Below are 17,687 nucleotides of genomic sequence, written 5' to 3' on the forward strand. Positions count from 1 at the left end.
GAGTGTCTCATTGTTCCCCAGCTGTCTCATTGTTCCTGGCAAGTTCGTCTACAATGAGACAGTTGAATAACTCTGGCTGTAGACGTCAGATCGATCTCATATTTTGGTCAATGTTACAACAAATTAAAAGAAAGAAAATCCAACGAAAAGCTCTTCAAAACATGCTAATGAAAAAAATACAAAAATCGTTGAAGTTTAAAATCCAAAAGTGTCTCACTGTATTTTTTTTATTTTTTATTTTTTTTTTCGAGAAACCGTTTTGTCAGGAAAAAAGTATTGTTGAAGTTATTAAATGAACTGATTACGAATGTAGATTTTTCAAAAGTTAGTTTATCATTTCCATATTTGTTTAAATGCTCGCTTTAAAGATATTTAAATGAGGAGTAGGGGAAATAAACCCATTTTAAGCCTAATAAGTTTGAATGATGCTGGATAATCTGGAGTGTTCCTTGAAATTCAGTAAAACCAAGTACACCAACGAGTAGAGCAACTTTTTGTGAACATTTCTGTTTATTTTCACTTTTATTAAAAGTTATGCTATTCCTTTTACAAGCATTTTAAAAAAATATTTCAAAAACGCATTCTAATCAGTCTTGTGCATTGGGCCACGCCCATTTTTCTATTTTCAGCTTAATTCTTTTTTTTTTTTTCTTCCAACGCTCGTTTGGGTCTGCATAGTGCTGCCAAAATTGATGAAATTTTGAGCGAACACTCACGAAAAGTAGCATTTATAGAGAAAGTTTCCTGGCAACACCACAAGCGCTGCTGGTGGTGTTGGTGGCCACCCTTTGTTCTTTATTTGCCTTCGCTTCTCGCTCGCTTTTGTTCAGCCTTCGACTGGAATGGATGGTCAAAATTGAAACGTCAAAAGACTTAGCGCGTTTGTTTTTTTGATGGCGCTTGCTAATTATTTAAATGTTTCGGGATTATTTTTCAAGTGAGTGACTAAGTAACGGTCAAAAGAACATGTTGCCGGTAGTTGGAAGCAATTTTATATCTTAAGCGCTTTGAAATCTTTAGCGCAAGTGAAAAGATATTGATAGCGACTTTCGTTAAGCAGTCAACCTCTGATCTTGCGTGTGGATGTGTGTGCCACCAAAATGATGAGAAATGGTCTCGCAAAATATAAATTATGATCAAAAGTGCATTAAATTTGATCTTTTTGGCCAGTAAGTGGCATACATTTCGTGCTTACTCGAGGCGGTGCTGTTGCTGGTAAGTTTACAGCCTAAATAGTATTTTTGGAGCTTTAATCGAGCATCAAACTCTCCATATGACGAAGATAGGTGTTTGATTAGAAAGGGTATATTTCCCCTATTTCGCATCAATCTACTTGCCAAATATTTTCCTTTCAGCTGGTGCGATAAAACTACCTACCCAATTGATTTAGACGTCGTTTAGTGACACTAATTCAAACCATCCCGTGTCACGATGTCAAACCGGCCTGATGGATTTATAAGCTGAAATCACCTGATTCGCCACCTGTTGCCGCTCAGCGCGATGGCAATGCTCCAAACATAAATGGTCACATGAAAGCGTGAATAGTTTTTCCAACACAATTTAATGTTTGGCCCCAGGACCGTTTGCACAAAATAACGATGACGCAGAATCATGATCTCTGCTGGTTGGTCCCGGCTTCGAAGCGCTGTGTTTAGACGATAAATTAATTTCATGTGTTGGCCACACTAACCGCTCTCGCTGGCTGGCCGGGCGTCGTTTTGCGGAACGGAATCGTCGTTATATTTTAAACATGACCGTTTTTCGCTCCGTCACTCGGCAATTACAAGCAGCAGCAGCAAGCCCAGCATGGATTCCACCCAGCCAGGCTGAGCAATGTGAAACGTTTCATTCATAGCCCGGGGTCCAGAAATAGTTGAACTCCAAGTAAATCCTTCGCCAGCTGCCGTGTGGCGACGGACGTCCGGATGGCGCGACATCGCAAACTATTGGCGAACTCCGAGTTATGAGGTCGAAGGGAGCAAAAAAAAGCCACCCACTTTTCTGCTGAGCGGTGTTTTAAACGCGATTCTATTGATTTAGTTTCTGGGTTGGACTAGGTAGCGACATGTGTTGCCAATTTATGTTGGAATTACTCCAAAAATCGTTTAAACTGCAATTCCATGGCAAAACAGCATGATAATACTTCCAGGTTTTTCCATTCATTTTTGAAAACTAGACGAATTATGTAAAAAAAATAATAACCTCCAAAATAGCAAAATTTCGCATTGCAATTTTTAAGTTAAGCCGTTATACGACTAGACACGAGACTCTTTATTCACTGTGACTAAGTACCGAGCGAACGAGCGAAATCGCGCGGAACCGGCTAGTGGCGAAGCAATTAGGCAATTTTAATAGTCATCGCCGTAATTAATAAACATTTCTCCACACATACACACACTCACACATCATTTGGAGGCGCGTTGGACTCGTGCAGGGCGCGATGGCGGGCGCGCGCGTTGATTGCTGGTATGATGAAAATTCGCACGTGGGTGGTGTAGTGTGGTTGCGGTTTTTGGATGCACCACCACTACCGCCCCTCAACTCCAACTCCAAAGTGGTTTGAAAATAAAAAATGTTGTGAAAAATTCAATTGTGGGGTGCCATCACTTGTTCCGTGTGTTTGTGTATGTGCAACAATTAAAACGTAAGTCATATCTCATGAAGAAGAATGAAACTGTAATTATTTGCAAGGGTTTTAATTTTGCAATTTTATTTGCAACCTCAGAGGATTCAAGTTTTGATTTACATTGCATGCAAAATACTCAATATTGCTGGCACAGCAAACAATAAACTCATAAAGTTGTTAAATATAAATCAAGTAAACCGTCATCACAACGAATATTTATAACTCAATTCCAGTTGAGAAATTCACTGAAACTGCGGACAACGATTACCTTACAATTTCAATGACCAAAGAAGACATTTTGCACCATTAGTTCGTCCATACATCGTCAGTTGTGTGCTATCTTGTGACAACGACCATTTAGTACTTTTCGAGAAAATCGAATTTTAAAGTTTGTTGGTAAATAATTTCAAAACTATGAATGATAGAGCCAAACTTTTTGAAGCAATCGGTTCGTATACTATCGCTTAACAAACGCTCCAAGTTTCAACTAATTTGGTTACACCAGTTAAAAGATACAGTAAATAATGTAAACAAAAATCTGAAAAGCACGTTTCACAAGTGTGTTTCGAAAGTAAAATTGTACTACGGGTCACAAGTGTGCACAGAATTTCCATACAAACTAAAATAGACTTAAATCAATAGTTTAACCGAATTAATCAGTATATTTTCAAAAACAAAAGATTGCATTGCCTTCAGAAAATGTGTGTCAACATAAATGTGGACAACTCAGAAAGAAATAGTTACACTCTAAAAGAAACCCCGTGTTTTGTCATTCGTCTGTACACACAAAATATAGGTTTTTTTTATATTTTTCAGATGACAAAAAATGCATTTCTGAACTATGACACAATTGTGGTCTTAATTCATTCGACATTGTTGGCATTTTCTTCGAAAAAATCACATTTTTTGAAAAACGTTAAAAAATGAAAAAGTGGACGTAAAAAAATCAATAGGCAAGAGGTAATGATAAGAGATGGTCAGATAAGCCAAATACTTTCAAAAACATGCTTGAACATAACAAGATAAATGCAATATACTACTAAATATCAAACAATAGAAACATAATTCTAAAAATGTATAGTTTTTCGAAGCACAAAATTTTTCTCAAAATGATCTCTTGAACAAGCAAAAAATAAAGGGATTCTTTAAAAAATGTGAGCATTAGAGGGTTAAAACTGAAAAATGAGTCCTTTTTATGCATAACTTAATATAGTTGCAATTTTTTAGTGACATGCACATGCACATTTTTCAACTCCATTTTCCGATGTAAAATCAAATTTGCAATCAAAAAGCACTTCAGTGAAATTTTGATTTGAAATTTTCGTTTTCAAGTTAAAGCCATTTTTAAGGTAACTTTTTTGAAAATAGTCGCAGTTTTTCATTTTTTTAAATTAGTGCACATGTTTGCCCACCTTTGGAAAAAAAATATTTTTGAAAATTCTCTACATTTTGCTTTTCTGAACTTTGTTGATACGACCCTTAGTTGCTGAGATATTGCCATGCAAATGTTAAAAAACATGAAAATTGATGTTTTCCAAGTCTCATCCAAACAACCTATCGTTTTCTAATGTCGATATCTCAGCAACTAATGGTTCGATTTACAATGATTAAATATGAAACATTCGTGAAATTTTCCGAAATTTTCGAAAAAAAAATATTTAAATTTTTTTCAAACCAATACTAATATTTTAAAAGTGCATAGTATTGAATATATGGTTCTGAGGAATAGCTACAACTTTGCCAAAGAAACCAAATTGCTTTGAAAATCCTTTCTCACAGTCACAGATTTTGGGGACTCGTATGGAAAAACAAATGATGCAATCTATGATCACACAAAGTTCCATCTAAAGGAAAAAATACAAAAAAAATGCAAAAATCGCTCATTTTTTGGATAATTGCTCAGGAAAAGGAACAAAACTGTTTATTGTTTGTTTGTTTGAAAAACAAAACTGCTGTTTCTTTAAAAGGTTGTTTTTTTTTTGATTATCATATCAATATTATCAATGTTTGTTTGTTTAACTTTGAATAATTACTAGGCAACTTTGAAAAAAAACATAAATTCTTTTGATCTTTTATCGACTATCCAACTCGATATTTCTTTATTTTCATCCTTAGTAAAGGGCTCTAGGGATTAAAAAAATATAAGGCTGGTTCAATTTTTATTTAAAGTTTTTGCCCTTCCTTTCTGCTCGAGGTTAAGAAGTGAAAGTTTGATTTTCCATACAAAAACGTCTGCATTAAATCGCAAAGAACTCGTCAGGATTAACTCGGGTCGATATGCGGTCCACGACAAAGTTGTTGATCCGACACATTTTACGACACCTTTTGGTGGAGTTTTATTTTTTTCAATTTTTCCCCTACAAACTTCAACGCCCAAAAGCGACCCTTAAACCTTAACCGATTTGGCTCAAAATTGGCACAGTTTCTTTTTTTAGCTAAAGAATCGAACTAGGAAGTATCTTAAAAGATTTTCCAAAATTTTCTTTTTTTTTGTCACCCTAGTGGTGCGTAATTAAAATTAATATTGACCTTACTGAAAATAATTTTAAATAATTAAATTCAACATAATTTAAAAATAAACAAATGTTGCCAAGAAAAACATTTCAAAAAAATGCTTCAATCTGTTGAAAAAATCGATTTTTTACATTTAAATGAAATAAAAATATCGCTCTTAATTTCTAAGAAAATGACATTCAACATGACTCAGCATCACCCGCTGCTTTCTATGCTGAGTGACAACATAACCAAGCATTTTCTTTCATACTGTGCTGCAGCAGTAAACGAAAAAAACTGAAAAAATGAACACACAAAACTCTGTTTAATTTTAACGCATCTCTGATTGATATATTTACGGACTTCCCGGGTGGACGCTTCCCACAACGCCCCCTTTCACCCTAGAGGATGTGTTGGTGGGGTACATTGAGTTGTTTGGTTGAAATTAACTTTCACTGAAAGATTTTCGCTATTTACCGTCACCATTTGGGTAGAGGAAGGGAAGTAGAAAGGGTGGGAAACTGTTTAAACAGAGAAAAAATCTTCTGGATTGGTACAGAAGTACAAACAACAGAATTTTAAACTGAATAAAAAATAGAACTTACCTAAATCTACATTAATAATACTTTAACGTTTTTCACCAACTTAAGTCAACATAACATGAAATCACCCTATCATGAGGAAGGGAGTTTCCACGTTAATTTTTTGCCATTACCCGTGACGGAAAAGTCGGAGAAAAAAAATAAGCGTGGAAATATTGTAGGAAGCTCGTGTGCACACGCAGCACACACGGTGGGAAAACCACATGTTTGATTTCTATTTTTGTGCCCCCTCTATGTTATGTTTTACTTATAACACTGCGAAAATAATGTTTTCCGATGCGCAAACGGCTAAACTGACGTGGTTTGAGGTGTGAAGACGAAAGGATTCTTTGTTTATTTTACCTGTTTGACTATTTTTAATGTTTCTTTTTTCCGGAGAACGCTGCGTTGGTAACCATTCTTGTTTACTTTTGGTATTTTGGAGAAAAAATATGAAACATGAAGCATCAAAACGACAATCTTCAATTTAAAATTTAATTTAAAACTACTATCAAGAAGATCATCAATCCTTTTTCATTTGGCTCAAAGGAATTCGAATCGCACAGGTTGTGGTCCTGGGGGGAGTGGGAACCACAAAGCGCAAAATTCTTTCATCAAAAGCTGCAAAAGCAATCCCCTCTGCGTGCACTATCGGTCATCTATTGGCATGGTCTTCGACTTTTCTTGGCTGAGAATCCTTTCGAGACGGATGAACATTGGATCATTTGGGGTAAAGCTAGTAGATTTCGTATTTATAAAACTTCTTTGCACCATTTTTATTTTTTTGCAGAAATTTACCTGAAAAGTTACAAAAAAGTCGAAATTATAAATTTAACAAAATTAACCCCATTTACCCCGGTGTTATCTTTTCCTCCCCGACCAAGCCAAGTTATTTCACAAAACACCACGATCCCGGTCCGGTGTTTAACGACCTAAGAAAACAGTTTCGCGCGCGTCCGCTCTCTCACTTTGTCTCTCTCTGCCTTTCAGTCTCAGAAAACATTCTTCTCTGGCGCATTCTCGCTTTTTCTTGCACTAACCCTTTGAGTTCCTTTTTACTGAAAAAAAACCTCATTATTTTTTTAAATTTTCAACTAAGAAGAAAAACCAATAACTTGATAGTGATCAGCAATGGAAATGTCTTCACCAAAAAAAATATCTGTTCACGCTTTCAAGAGAAAAAAAATCAAATGATGAAATAGCTATTTTCACTCGACGGAACAGGAAAAGGAAACTCATAAATTCATCATCTGAATAGTTTGGAAAAATTGGAACATCGTTCTTACAATGGGAAAATAGAAAAAAAACGTCAACTGTTTGATTTTATTCGCAAAAAAATAGGAGTGTTTTTCTTAAGCTTGTTCTGATCTTTGATTACATTTATATTCAAATATATTCAAAGATTTTATTTATGAAGGGCTGTTTCCCAACAATCATTATGTTTATTTTTCAAAGATCCTCACGCAGTGTTGCAAATGAGTGATAAAAAAGCTATCAATAGATTATCTCTGCACCAAAAATATCCGAGAGTATAGCGGCCGTCACTGTAGCTTGTGAGATCTCTTCTTGTGTCTCGTGATTTCCAGCGATGTCATTCTCTCTCTTTCACTCCTCCCCTTTTCCTCGACTATGCGCTCTCACCGCTGAGTCTCTCAATCTCTCCGAAAACTGCAATGAGAGAACGCGAGATGGCGATTAGGAGCCGACCACGCATGACGTCCTGTTAAACTGCGTTTGCGAAATTGGTTTTGTGGCGGCTTTTATGGTTAAACGCTGTTGCGGTAGCATGATCGTGGAAGCGGGAATGAGAGAGAAAAGGAAAATGTCAATCGCGAGTGGGTAAACAAGAAAACGTGTTCGGCTATGTTCGGCGCTGAGAGTTTCAATGAAGAGAGAAGAGCAGTTGTATTTGAGGCATGAATATTCAGGCGAGATAATTGTAGTTGCTGAGAGCTGATACTTTGATATTTTAACAACCCTGTCCTCACGTAAAATTTAAAAAAAAAAGACAAACATGGAAATTAGTCGAAATCACGATTCCAATTATAAAGTTTATAATATAAATTGTAAATGAGGGTTAAAATTTTACTATTATTGAATTCCTTGGACAATTTCCAGAACCAGCAGAAAGTGATTTGATTTGGTTACGAGTAATAGAAAAAAAATAATCAGAAAATCGTCAAAAAGAGGGCGATGCCATTACAAGAGGGATGGTCCAATTAACACCAAACATGGGATTTCTGTTATCTATTGATAGAAGAACTTTTCCTTCAAGTTTTTTTTTTTCAAAATCGTTGACGGTTGAGTCCAAACATTTATTCAGTTGTCAAGGAATGACTTATTTACAATTTTTCTCATTTTTAACAGAACCAATATGAAAATTATGTACGATTTCGACGAAAACTACAGAACTAAATAACTAGCATCAGATCTATTCTCCATGAATTTTGCCCATTTTTCATGTCTTCACAATTTTTGTTTTCAAATTAAATATGTCTTTATTGAACTTTCTTATAATAATTACATTTCATTTACATTTTAAGTGGTATGGCTAAATGCTCTTCATCTTTGTTGTATTTTTCGTTTTATTATTACTGTTCACATTCATACATTTATTTCAAATTGTTTTACATTTTTGCATTTAATCGAATACATTTGGGTAATAAAAAGAAAAAATCACTCTAACAACTAATCCTAACTTAAAACTAAAAAAGTAAATTCATTGAAATATACAAAATCATTAGAACGAGTAAAATACGAACTGTATTTTAAGATAAATCCTCCGTCCGTGAAAGTTGGTGGTGTTTTGCGACGATTTGGTTGGTGCCTCGTCGTCGCTTGCTGCCGAATTTTTACAAACTCAGCTCGTTTTGGGCAGCTTCGATTCTTGGTGGAATGGTCGCCACCGCAATTGAAGCATTTGCACAATGACTCATGATGAAACAGTTCCTTCCACCATGTCCAAACTGCAAGCAGTTCGAACATTGCGTCACGTTACGGTGCACTGGACGATAACGTTACCAAGTCACGATGATGTTGAAAATTGCCCGAACTGCCTTCAGCTCAGACGGCGTTGTCGATCCTTTCTCGAAATGAACCAGGTACAGTTGATCGCGATACTTGATGTCCTTGTTGTGTCTCACGTTCAACTTAAGAGTTTTGAGCTCTTCTTTCAACACACTCACATCCATGTCGTACAGGCCTCGGAGGGGTGGCAACTTTTCCCGTCGTTCAAATTCTTCCTTCTCGCTCACGTCCACAGGGAGGTTAGCGAACTGGTTTCCAGACGAATTTTGAGCGACCTTGCTCAAACTGCCTGGCTTTGCAGGTAGCGCTTCGGCATTCTTTAGCTTCTTCAAATCTGCCGATCCTACTGGTGAGGACCGGCTCTTTTTCTTGCCCTGAGACATTTTTGCACTTTTTAGCACTTTAGCACGAAAAAAAACGAAGTTGACTTTATAGCTGTCGGCCACCATTGCTAGTACCAACCACTAGTGTCTTCCTTTTTATCAACAAGGACTTCGCCGCCCTGGGCTCCTAAGTGTATGAAAGTATGGCACGGAGCGACGGCGCCGAATACCCATATTTACACAAAGAATTTTGTGGGGGGGGGGGGGGGTTATGCACTCACTTTTAAACAACTTATTTTGTAAAACTATTCATAGAAATCTGCTTGCTAACTTCTTATTGAGCTATATATCACTCGATTTTAGTTGAAAACGTTTTTTATGAGGTAAAGTGCTGATATTGCAGGCACGATGGAGTTAGATGCTGTTTCTCAAACTGTTGGTATTGAACATCAAATTTTAGGAAAAGTATTTTATAAAAAACTTTTTGCCTTCCTCACCTTACTGACGAAAGGCTATAAAATCACTTGAAAATTAAACTTCTTAATTTGACGTCCTAGACCCACCTTTATGTATACCTATCGACTCAGAATTAAATTCCGGCCGGATCTCAGATATGTTGATGAAAACGTTGTCCGGATCTCTCATGCGACCTATCGTTGGATAGGTATTCAAAAGAGCTTTCCAACGCTTTCAAAACATTGAAGGTCTGACAACCCTATCAAAAGTTATAAACACTTCAGAGTTATTTATGTACTTTTTGTAGGCCGGATCTCAGATATGTTGATGAAAACGTTGTCCGGATCTCTCATGCGACCTATCGTAGGATGGGTATTCAAAAGACCTTTCTAACGCGTCCAAAACATTGAAGATCTGACAACCCTATCAACAGTTATAAGCACTTAAGTGTTATTTACGCACTTTTTTGCATTTTGGATAGCACCCTTCAAAGGTGAGGAAGGCGCCAACCACCTAAGGGTGGATTAAGTAACGTTTATTTTTATTTAACTTGATTTAAATGAATTCAAAAATCCGATTAAAGATTGCCTTTATATTCAGATATTCATGACTTTTAAAAGAACAGGGGAAATTCTCACATGTTTGACACATTGAGGATTTGGTCATATTTCCATCCAATTCGATTCTCAAAAAGTAACCAAAATTGTGTTGTAAAGCTTTTGAAAGAAACCTACATGCTATCCTCCCATTACGCTATTCACCGAAAAATATATTGGTGCAATTGAATTATCAGAAACATAGTGATACTACCCAGTGAGAATTTGACCTAAAGCTTCGAATCTTTTCGAGTCCTCGAATGCAATTTTTTATTTAATTTCAGAAGTACGCTATGGGTCGCAAGATAATTATATTTAACTAAAAAAAACTTATTGGATTGATATTATTAGAAAAAAAAATAAAGGGTACCCAGTCTTTAATGTTAGTCTATGATTAACTTAAAAAAATATGTATCGATATTGCACTTTGTCGATCTATGATGAGAAGCCAGAAAGAACACTTTTACGCACAGCGTAAAACGCGCAAGCATAAATGTGCTGGCGTTCATGCTTCGACTTGACGACTTGTCGATCTTTCGAGCGAGAACGAGCCGGGACTTCGAATTTGATGTTCAGTATATGATTTTGTATAAAACCAAAAATTTAATGGGAAAAGATAAAACAAAATAAAATAAGACGAAAAACACTAATATGGCTATATCTCTGGAAATACTTTTTGGAAAAGCTTCAAATTTTGGGCCCAAGTAGTTTATGGCGCATGTTTCCGAATGGCTTTTTGTTTGAAACTGAATTCTTTTAATTTGATAGTGTCATCTGTAAAATTGTCCAAAAAATACCTCTAAAAATGGCTTTGACCACATTTACTGGTCGAAAATTGTTAATCGAAAAATAAATTGTTCGTCTCTGACCCCACGGCTACAAATTTGAAATATAGAATTTTTGAGTTTTACGAGTGGTTTTCCAATGATGGAAGACACAAATTTTAAAGAGCGTATCATAACCTTCAAATTAGTAATATGATTTTATTTCTGGGACTATTCCTCGCCGGACACGATTTTTTTTAGATTTCTGAAAAATATACGTTTTTCCAAAAGCAAACCTTAAACCTATCGTTTGTAAGAAAGGCAAACAAATATTTTGCAAATTTTATTTCAATTTGTTGTCTCCCAACCGTAAACATTCCCCTAAAATGAGGGGACAATTAAATATATTGACCAAAAATGAAATTTTCATTGAAAAATTCTTATTAAAGTATTAAGAACACATTGTTTAATGCGTATATAAACATTTTTTAAATCAAATCCAGACTATTGCATATTTGAATTAAGGGATAGGTTGTTGAAAAAACGTAAAAGTTCAAGAAAAAAATATTTACCTGGATTATTGATATGTTGCTACTTGAAAAGATGAAAAAACGTGAAGGAACTTTGCTTCCCGCAAAATGAAAATGTGGCAAACCACGTTCAAACAAATGTTATAGTTGAGATGATTTAATTTTTCCAGACTTTTTCAAATTCCTTGCTGAAGTATATTTTCATGTTGATTTTTTTTCTTAAAAATTAAATTACAAGACATTGTTTCAATAATTCAACGAATGAATAGTTTGAAAACGCATTGTACACTAGCAGTCTAGTACTAACATATCGTCGCTGCCGTGCTTTCTTGTCTCACGTGCATATTGGGCCAAATTGAGTTAAGATCGCCATTTTGTGCGGCTCACAATGCCTCATCTTTCACTTGGCTCCGACAGCTTCGAGAGAGTAGACGTATGTGGCGTACGCGCTAAAGGCATCGTGCCTCGAGTTGTTTGACGGATGGAGGTGGAAGAGACCTCCGAGACGGATGATTTCCAACTCATCCCCGAAAATCGAAAGCGGAAGAAGACCCCTGAGATCACCGGAGCAGTCGTCGGAGAAGGAAAAGTGGAGCAGAATGTGCTCAATAACAACAAGTTCAGCCCGCTAGCGGAAAACGAAAACAACAACAATGCCAGCCCAGCAGGAGGAGGAGACGCCCCGGCGGTTTCACCACCCGGCCAGTCGGCAGGTAAACAAAAGCAACCACCTTTGGTGGTGAAGAGCACCACGGATTTTTACAAGCTTGTAAATTTGGTTTCAATCCGATTTACATACTAACCAGATTTGGAACCAAGGTGACCTGCTTCTCTTTCAAAGATTTTGACATGTTGCAAGAGCTCCTCAAGAAGAAGAAAGTGGAATTCTACACCCACGAACGGCGAAGCGAACGAAATCATCGGGTAGTTCTTCGTGGTTTGCCTGATGAACTGAAATCGGACGAGGTCAAGTACCTGCTGAAGAGGGATCTCAAGCTGGACGCGCTGGAGGTGCATGTCATCAAGCGGAAGGAAAAGTCCACCGTGGACGAAACTCCGTACATTGTGGTCTTCCCCAAGGGATACACCAATCTGAAGAAGCTCTCTGCAAGTGCAGGAACTGCTTGCAGCTGGGCCATGGGACCAGAAACTGCCACCTCAAGGGGAGCTGCAACAACTGTGGGTGACCCCACAAGACGGACGAGTGCAAAGTCCAAGAAGCCGACCCGAAGCGTGTGCCAACTGCTCTGGAGCCCACGAAGCCACTGACTGCAGCTGCCTCAAGCGTGCGGACTTCATCCGGAGGCGTCAGCAGGCGCCGAAACCGAAACCGCCGGCAAAGAAGGTGGAGAAGCAGAGTCCAGCAGTTCCGGCGTTCACGCCGGCGCAGTTCCCTCCCCTGTCGGGCGCAGTTCCGGTTGGAAAATCGAAGGGTTGCCCTCGACCCGCAGGAAGTAGCCAAGGTGGCTCCCGAGACGGTGGAGCCACGGAGAAGGAAGCCGGGGAGGTGCTCTACAGTTCGGCTGAGCTGTGGGGCATTTTCTCCGAATACATCGGCAGGTTCAAGACCTGCAAGACCCGCTTGGACCAAGTAACCCTCGTCAGCTACATGATTTCCAAGTATGGATTCACGCAGAAAAATGTTTTGTAGAATCAGCCTGTACGAGGTTTGAATCAACAAAATGTTTGTTGAATATAATCAACGCTGATTTTGCGTTGAAACAAACCTTGATTTTCTCAATTCCACAAAAGTCTTTTGTTGTTTCGAAAAAGCTGCTTTGACGTTTAGCGTTGATTCAAGAAAAATAATGATTTTCAAATCAACAAAACGTTTTGTTGATTCAAATATGCCTTATTTTTCTGCGTGTTGTAAGGAGATTTATTTTTTTTATTATATATTAGATTTTATACCGATCCTCGGTCCCAACCTGGTCGTAGCACCTAAAAGGACATAATAAAAATAAGTTATGAATAAAAAAAATGCCACATCTTTTGACCCTCAAAATTCGATTTCAATCCTGAGATGCTCAAACAAAATCGAAAAAACTCCGTACATTGTTGTCACTTTTCATATGAAAGAAGTTTCAATCTTGTCGTGCTATCTTGACACACACTAAAAAGTGATGTAAGTGCGACAACTGGCCAAAGGAATTTCAGTTCGGAACGCGTTTGACACACGTGCAAGCCCGACTATCGTTAACTTTTTTTTAATTAAAACTCGGGATCCAGGCAACCAAATTCAACCTAACTTCTCGACAACGCACAGATTGGTCAAACAAAACGCGTTTGTTATTGTTTACATTGCGTTCTCTATTTATTGCTTATTGAAATCAAAAAAAGTGAAACTTTTTGGTGTACTTTCGCTAAAAATTGGTCAGTTTTTAAACTATAATATGATTATTTTCATTTCGAATCTCAGTCCCGCAAGGGTCATCTTCCCTCATTCGCGTACCCATTGTTGACCACGCCGACGACGACGACAACACGATATTGTGGTTGACGAAGACAAAAAGAGCTGGGATCGGCCAAAGTGACCAACCGCTTTTCTTCGCGTCGTTCACGTAACGTTCGTGGGACACGGGAACCTCTATTTTCAGTCTCAAATCTGGGCCAGACAGGCAGCCAGCGGCCAAGAAGATAATCGTGCTGCGCGCCCCATCACTCTCCGAGAGAGCGAGCCGACGAAAGCCAGAGGAAAATCAGAGTTTTCCTTCGCCTTTGGCCGATAAGACGCGCGAGCGAATTTTCCGCGTTCAGTGCGTTTCGTGCGTGCGTGCGTGACAGATGGCGTCGGTCGCAGTAGTCGGTCGTCGGTGGTGATCGTTTTGTGAAGAGGTTTTTTTTTTTGCCGAAGGGGTTTTTTTCTCTTTTTTATCTCTTTTGTTGAGAGGGGGGTTTTCCATTTCCTTTTTGGCACTTGTTGGCGAGTGTGAAGTGTGAAAAGTGCGTTCAGGAAGTGGATTTTTGTCGGTTGTTTACTTTTCCGGCTTGATTTATTTGAGGTGTTTGATGTTATTCTAGGGGGAAAGTTTCCCCTAAAAATTGCTAAAAATTCAAATTTCATGAGAATTCACGAGTGTAAAAAAGTGCATTGTCCTAGAAGATGTTATTTTTATAGCAATTTTCGCGCTCGCAGTCGTAAATAGAAGAATGAACGTGCAAAAAATCGCTTGCAGTTTCATCAATTTTCCCGGTGGTTTATCCGCAGCCACCTTTGATTTTCCCTCCCCGTGAAGCCAGCTTTTTAACCCCAGCCGAATTCTTCTTCGACAGTTTGCCAGACAAAAGCCAGCGCGTCGCATTAAAATTAACGAAAAGGAAAACACACAGAAAAAAATGAAATGAAAATGTGACTCTCAATTTGCCACCCGATTCAGTTAGTTAGAGTGTGAGTGTGTTTGTGATAGCGCAGATTAATTCGAATTGTTTTAAAAATAAGTGCATCATACAAAGTGTGTAACAAGTGCAACCTAAGAAAGAGGAAAAAGCTGCGGAAAATCTGCGAAAGAAAAATCGACCAAACAACCACAGATAGAGAGAAAAAAGATAATAATCACATTGGAAGTGTGCAATCAGCAATTTGCCAGGAAAATTCAATCGTTTAAGAGGAAAACGAAGGAAAACGTTCTTCAAACAGTGAACAAGTAACAAGTGAGAAGTGTGTAAATAGAGCTCGCTCGAATTTGTCACTGTCTTGTCTATCGGAGAGGAAGCAAGAAGAAAAGAAAAAGATGTCCACCTCGTCGATTGGGCGGCAGGAGGAGGAGCGGAAGCCGCTGATGGAGGAGTTCTACCGGCAGCGGCGGATCCTGCTCGGCTGCACCCTGCTCGTCGGCGTCGCCGTGATAGTGTGGATCATTGCCATCTCCACCGATCGCTGGTTCCTGGTGACAGGTGGTCAAGGTAAGACACGACCAAGGATGGATGGTGGTTTGCGATGCAACTGCCGTGCACGGTTTTTGATCGGAATTGTGCGGTGGTGGTGGTAAATTTAATTAATTTAGGGGAGCTTTTCTTGTGATTTAATCGGCTTTTTAATTAAAGGAAATTTGAGCAGATATTTTGTTAAGCCGATAACGTTTCCAAGATTTCAAGTATTTGTTTTGTAAAATTTTGGATAAACATGTTGCTTCAACGTCTGATACACAAAAGCACAAAAGCTTCACAAAAATTAAACGAAGCAATTTTTTAATGAGTAAGTGTAAAAATAGGGTTAACCATTAAGTAAAAAGTTTGATGAATTGATAAAGAAAAATCCTATCGATTCTAAACCAAAAATTGGTCTGTGGTCTTGCTAGTGGCATTTTTTTACTGAAATTGATTCATGGTTATGAGGGTGCCCAGAGAAAATGACCCCCTGTTCCTCGAGCGGAAAACGGGTTTTAAAGTTTTTTAAGCATCGCACAGTGGGCGAAATGGAACCCAAAATCGGACTTAATTGAACGCGGTTGATTCCCTGGTATGAAAAATAGTGTTTCTTATGTAAAAAAAATCCGGGGAATCGATTGGTGATGGTTTCATTCACCGCACGAAACGGCAAAGGGTCCATTTTGCCCAAATACCCCATTTTTTACATTTTTTCTTGAAAATCGGTCTGTATTTAGAGCGGAAGCTTTATGCGGCCATCCAAAATGCACTTAACTTATGTGAAAATGTCCCAGGAATCCAGTAAAAATAACCACTTGCTCCGCAAAAATCATCTATGGTCCATTTAACCCCAATTTCGCTATAAAAGCATTTTAGGCCGTTTTCAAATGTTAGGTCAGATTTAAAAATCTGAAAATATTTTTATCGTAAAGATCAGACAATTTTACATAAGAATGACGATTTGCACTTGATTGTTTGACACATTTATGTTGATGTAGAAATTAAACTAAATAAAAAGATTGAAGAATCAGTTTTGGGCCAATTTTCTCAAACGCAGAATAAACTGCCTTTTACATAATTTTTATTTTGATCAACATAAATGTGTTAAACTATCAAGTGCAAATTGTCTTTCTGATGTAAAATTGTCTGATCTTTACGATAAAAATATTTTCAGATTTTTAAAATCTGACCTAACATTTGAAAATGGCCTAAAATGCTTTTATAGCGAAATTGGGGTTAAATGGACCATAGATGATTTTTGCGGAGCAAGTGGTTATTTTTACTGGATTCCTGGGACATTTTCACATAAGTTAAGTGCATTTTGGATGGCCGCATAAAGCTTCCGCTCTAAATACAGACCGATTTTCAAGAAAAAATGTAAAAAAATGGGGATTTGGGGCAAAATGGACTCTTTGCCGTTTCGTACGGTGAATGAAACCATCACCAATCGATTCCCCGGATTTTTTACATAAGAAACACTATTTCATACCAGGAAATCAGCCGCGTTCAATTAAGTCCGATTTTGGGTTCCATTTCGCCCACTGTGCATCGGTGCCGATTTTGAAAGAACTAGGTTAGAATAAACCCACTGATTCCACCAAGCCTAAAGTAAGTAACAAAATGTTTTTCATGCAAAAATGTAGAGCATTAAATTTCCAATGAAAATCTCACTTCTTACTTTGGATGGCACAAGCGAACCCTGCAGAAGAAAGAAAATTGGGTTTTTCATACACTTTTCAGATTAATTTAACATTTTTTTAGATCTTCAAATTTTATGAACAAAATTGAAGAATTTCATAAATTAAGGGGAACATTAGGGTGACAAGAAAATTTGAAATCGTGGAAAAACTAAAGTAGCCCGATCCCTTAGGCAAAAATACTAATCTGTGCTAATTTTGTGCAAGTTCGGTTGAGGTTTAGAGATCGTTTTTAAACGTTAAAGTTTGTAATTAAAAAACACAAAAATGTATAGGGAAAAATATCGCCTCAGTTTTATTTCCGGCAAGTGGCGAAATGATGAGAAAACTGAACATCAAATGGCCTTTTTGAATAAGCAATCTGAAATAGTAGTTTATGCAACAAGTTGCAAAAAGAGGATTTTTTCAGCACGAGTCGTACATTTATCCAACGAGGTTCACCGAGTTGGATAAATACGAAGAGTGCTGAAAAAATCAAGTTTTGCAACGAGTTCCATACAACATTTTTTGCAATTCCAAAAAACACACACTGAGTGAAATTTTATGTCAAATTTTCATGTATTTTGTCAATAAATCGTTTAAATCAAAAAAGTGTTGAAAAGTGTTACTTTTCGAAACAAGTGCTGAAAAGTTCAACTTTTCAGCACCCATTTGAGTGCTGAAAAGTAGAACTTTTCAGCATTTATTTTGAAAAGTGTTGCTATTCGATTCTGATATTTTTGGTACA

At 37.6% G+C, this 17,687-nt stretch overlaps 1 protein-coding gene across 7 annotated transcripts in view; it reads left to right on the forward strand.

The window, feature by feature from the left end:
* Positions 1-17,687, forward strand: part of LOC120414139 (uncharacterized) — an 87,244-nt gene that overhangs the window by 35,603 nt on the left and 33,954 nt on the right. The window contains exons 1-2 of one of the 7 annotated variants that reach the window (XM_039575174.2): positions 14,010-14,231; positions 14,605-15,299. In XM_039575174.2, coding sequence (XP_039431108.1) covers positions 15,128-15,299 — 172 coding nt within the window. In that variant the 5' untranslated portion in view covers positions 14,010-14,231; positions 14,605-15,127. Of the gene's footprint in view, positions 1-14,009; positions 14,232-14,604; positions 15,300-17,687 lie in introns of those variants that run through there. The other 6 variants (XM_039575173.2, XM_052710182.1, XM_052710181.1 and 3 more) reach the window with 6 other exon arrangements.

Source organism: Culex pipiens, chromosome 3 (assembly GCF_016801865.2).
Source record: "Culex pipiens pallens isolate TS chromosome 3, TS_CPP_V2, whole genome shotgun sequence".
NCBI classification, from domain to species: domain Eukaryota; kingdom Metazoa; phylum Arthropoda; class Insecta; order Diptera; family Culicidae; genus Culex; species Culex pipiens.